This window comes from Neospora caninum, chromosome X (genome assembly GCF_000208865.1).
Source record: "Neospora caninum Liverpool complete genome, chromosome X".
Classification (NCBI taxonomy): domain Eukaryota; phylum Apicomplexa; class Conoidasida; order Eucoccidiorida; family Sarcocystidae; genus Neospora; species Neospora caninum.
The window spans coordinates 4,282,031-4,284,523 of record NC_018396.1 but is presented as its reverse complement, the minus strand read 5'-3'; the positions used below and the strand labels follow the sequence as shown (position 1 = coordinate 4,284,523).

Genomic DNA, 2,493 nt, shown 5'->3' with positions numbered 1-2,493 from the left:
GTTTGCGCCAGGACGCTGAACGTGTCCACTGTTGATGACCAAACATATTTTGTGATGCCTGGAATTGTAGAGCCAAGGAGCGTCACTCTGTGGGCGAGAATGGGAATTGTGTCACTTTGAGTTCAGCAGGCATCGAAACTAGCTAACAGTAATGTAGAACGCATTTGGGTCCACCTATAGCTTTCACCATACGCGCACAAACGGGGTGACGCCGTGCACTTGGATACCGTCATCTTCCATCGTGTCTGGATGTAGCATACGAGTATTGAACAGAACTCGAATACACCTTTGAGAAGAGTGTGAGACCTCCAGAGCATGGCTCAAAAACATGTAGACTCACACTAAGAACCGGTGATATACAGCCTCGGAGCAATGCACGATGAATATGGGAGTACCGCCACTAGCTGCGTTGCACTGAAGGTTCCCTCAACTCCACGAGATACGCTCCGTGGTGTCTGGCGCGGTTCACTCTCAAAAGAGCAGGTAGATTCTCAGGTGGGCGGTCCCCCGCAACAAAGTACGGGTTCCGAGGCGCACATCAACATGCAGACAATCCGCGGCAGTTGCCGGATACAGAAGATGAAAAACTCTCAAGAAACACAGGTCACATTCCAGCTCGCTTTACTCCTCTGGAAAATGTGGTCCGCACGAATACAGGCGAGACGCCCACGTTAACAACACAGCATTGTGGCTTTCTACAACACACCGGTGGAGCTTTCGCCAGCGTGCTTCCCTCAGGCCGTTCCCTTCGCTCTGCCTTTCCTGCCACGGCGGGCAGCATTGCTCTCCTCCCTCGGAGTGGAAGTCGAACCACCACCTTTCCGATTTCGTCCTGAAGCACCCTTCATGCCCTTCTTCCCCTTGACAGCCGAAAGAATGAAGCTGTCTCGAAGGGGGTCATCGTCGTCTTCCTCTGGGGCATCGACGTTGTCTTCAGCTGCTGTTGCGTCCATATCTCCTTCACCGTCCTGCCGCTCCTACACGGGGAAGGTAGCACACCGGATAGAACAAGATGTAATCTGTGGCAATAACATCCTCGAATCTAATTGGAGTAAAGATGAACGGAGCACCTGAACTGCTCTGAATGATCGGGTTTCGGATTCGAAATCGGGTTTTTTCTGCCAACAATCTCTCTCGGGTAATAGATCTGCTTTCCCTCAGGGGCAAAACATTGTAGTTGTGACGTGTGCGAGAGGCAAGAAAGTTGGGAGGTCACGTCGCTTCAATTCAGTAACATTTATCATTTTAAAAAACAAACGAGGAAGACGATAAGAGAAAAGCCGCAACGTTTACAGGTCAGTTCCGAGGAGCCCTCAGGTAGGCACACATGCCTACCTCGTCTACAGTCGCGGCTTGGGACTTCCTGCTTTTTCTCGCCTCCACGATGAACGCGGAGGAAGCCCTAGAGGGAAGAAATCAAAGCCTTGACAACATCGGATGGCTTCTGTACTCGGCACCATCAACTGGTGCCGAATGGCTTCCGGACATAAAGTAATAATCGACTGAACCCTCAAGAACACTACCTTTGTTTGAAAATTTAGGATCGCTGCTGCGACTGTCTGACACACTCCGAGAATCAACGAAGAGCAAGACTGCACTGGGAATCAAGACCATGTCTGTGTTCCATGTAATCAGAACAACTCTGCTATTTACGCATGCATGCAAATATGTGCACATTGCATCCGTGTTTGAAAAATGCACACTCAGCGTGAGTAGTGAAGCACTGTGGAACTGCCTGTGCAGACAACTGCCTGTGTGACAGAATGTGCCAATCCCAGAATACAGTATATGGAACTCATGCGACAGCATAATACAAGAGTGCTGACCGGTCGCCAGATACTCCCTCAAATAGTCTATGTCATTCCTTTACGAGGCCCTTGCAGTTTTACTGGACTTTTGTTTCCTGGCAACAAATGTGGAACGAACCTTGGAGTCCAGCTATCAACTTGTGTATTTCACCAGCTACATTCTCTCCATTCATTAACCTAGATCTATTTAGCGTCGTAATTCTTAGTATCGCCCTATAATCCTAGCTCCATCACTAGACAACATCTGGCCGTCTTGTATTGACTCTCTACATAGGCATGTTCATGGGGGGGTTTACGAACAAATCATTAAGCATCGGATACTCCTCCGTCGCTCCTTACTTGGCTGCCGCATTACACATGCGTGTAAAGCTGCTCTTCACCCGGGTCTCGATTGAGTCGTATAGTCGCTCCTGTTTGATTACGGCGAATCCAAATGAGGAAGCGGAAAGTGATAAACTACGTGAACGCTCCGGCGACACGCTTGAGCAGCCTCTTCCAACAAAGCATACTATGCATATACGAGTTCACCGGAGCACCGTTCCGACTCTTGTGAGATTTTGGCGCAGTTTGAACCCCCCGCCTCCCCCCGGCCAAATCACAACCCATATATATATATATATATATATATATATATAGTTATAACTATATCCATTTGTACGTACTCATATGTCACAAACACGATTGG

The 2,493-nt window shown here is 48.8% G+C and overlaps 1 protein-coding gene across 1 annotated transcript in view; it reads right to left on the bottom strand.

The window, feature by feature from the left end:
* Nucleotides 1–734: 734 nt before the first annotated feature.
* NCLIV_049750 (putative replication factor c subunit) overlaps nucleotides 735–2,493 on the bottom strand; it is a gene marked incomplete at both ends in the record, with an annotated part of 10,386 nt that continues 8,627 nt past the window's right edge. Inside the window, one exon of the mRNA XM_003884527.1 lies at nucleotides 735–977. Within this exon, the coding sequence (XP_003884576.1) occupies nucleotides 735–977 (243 nt within the window). The remainder of the gene's footprint in view (nucleotides 978–2,493) is intronic.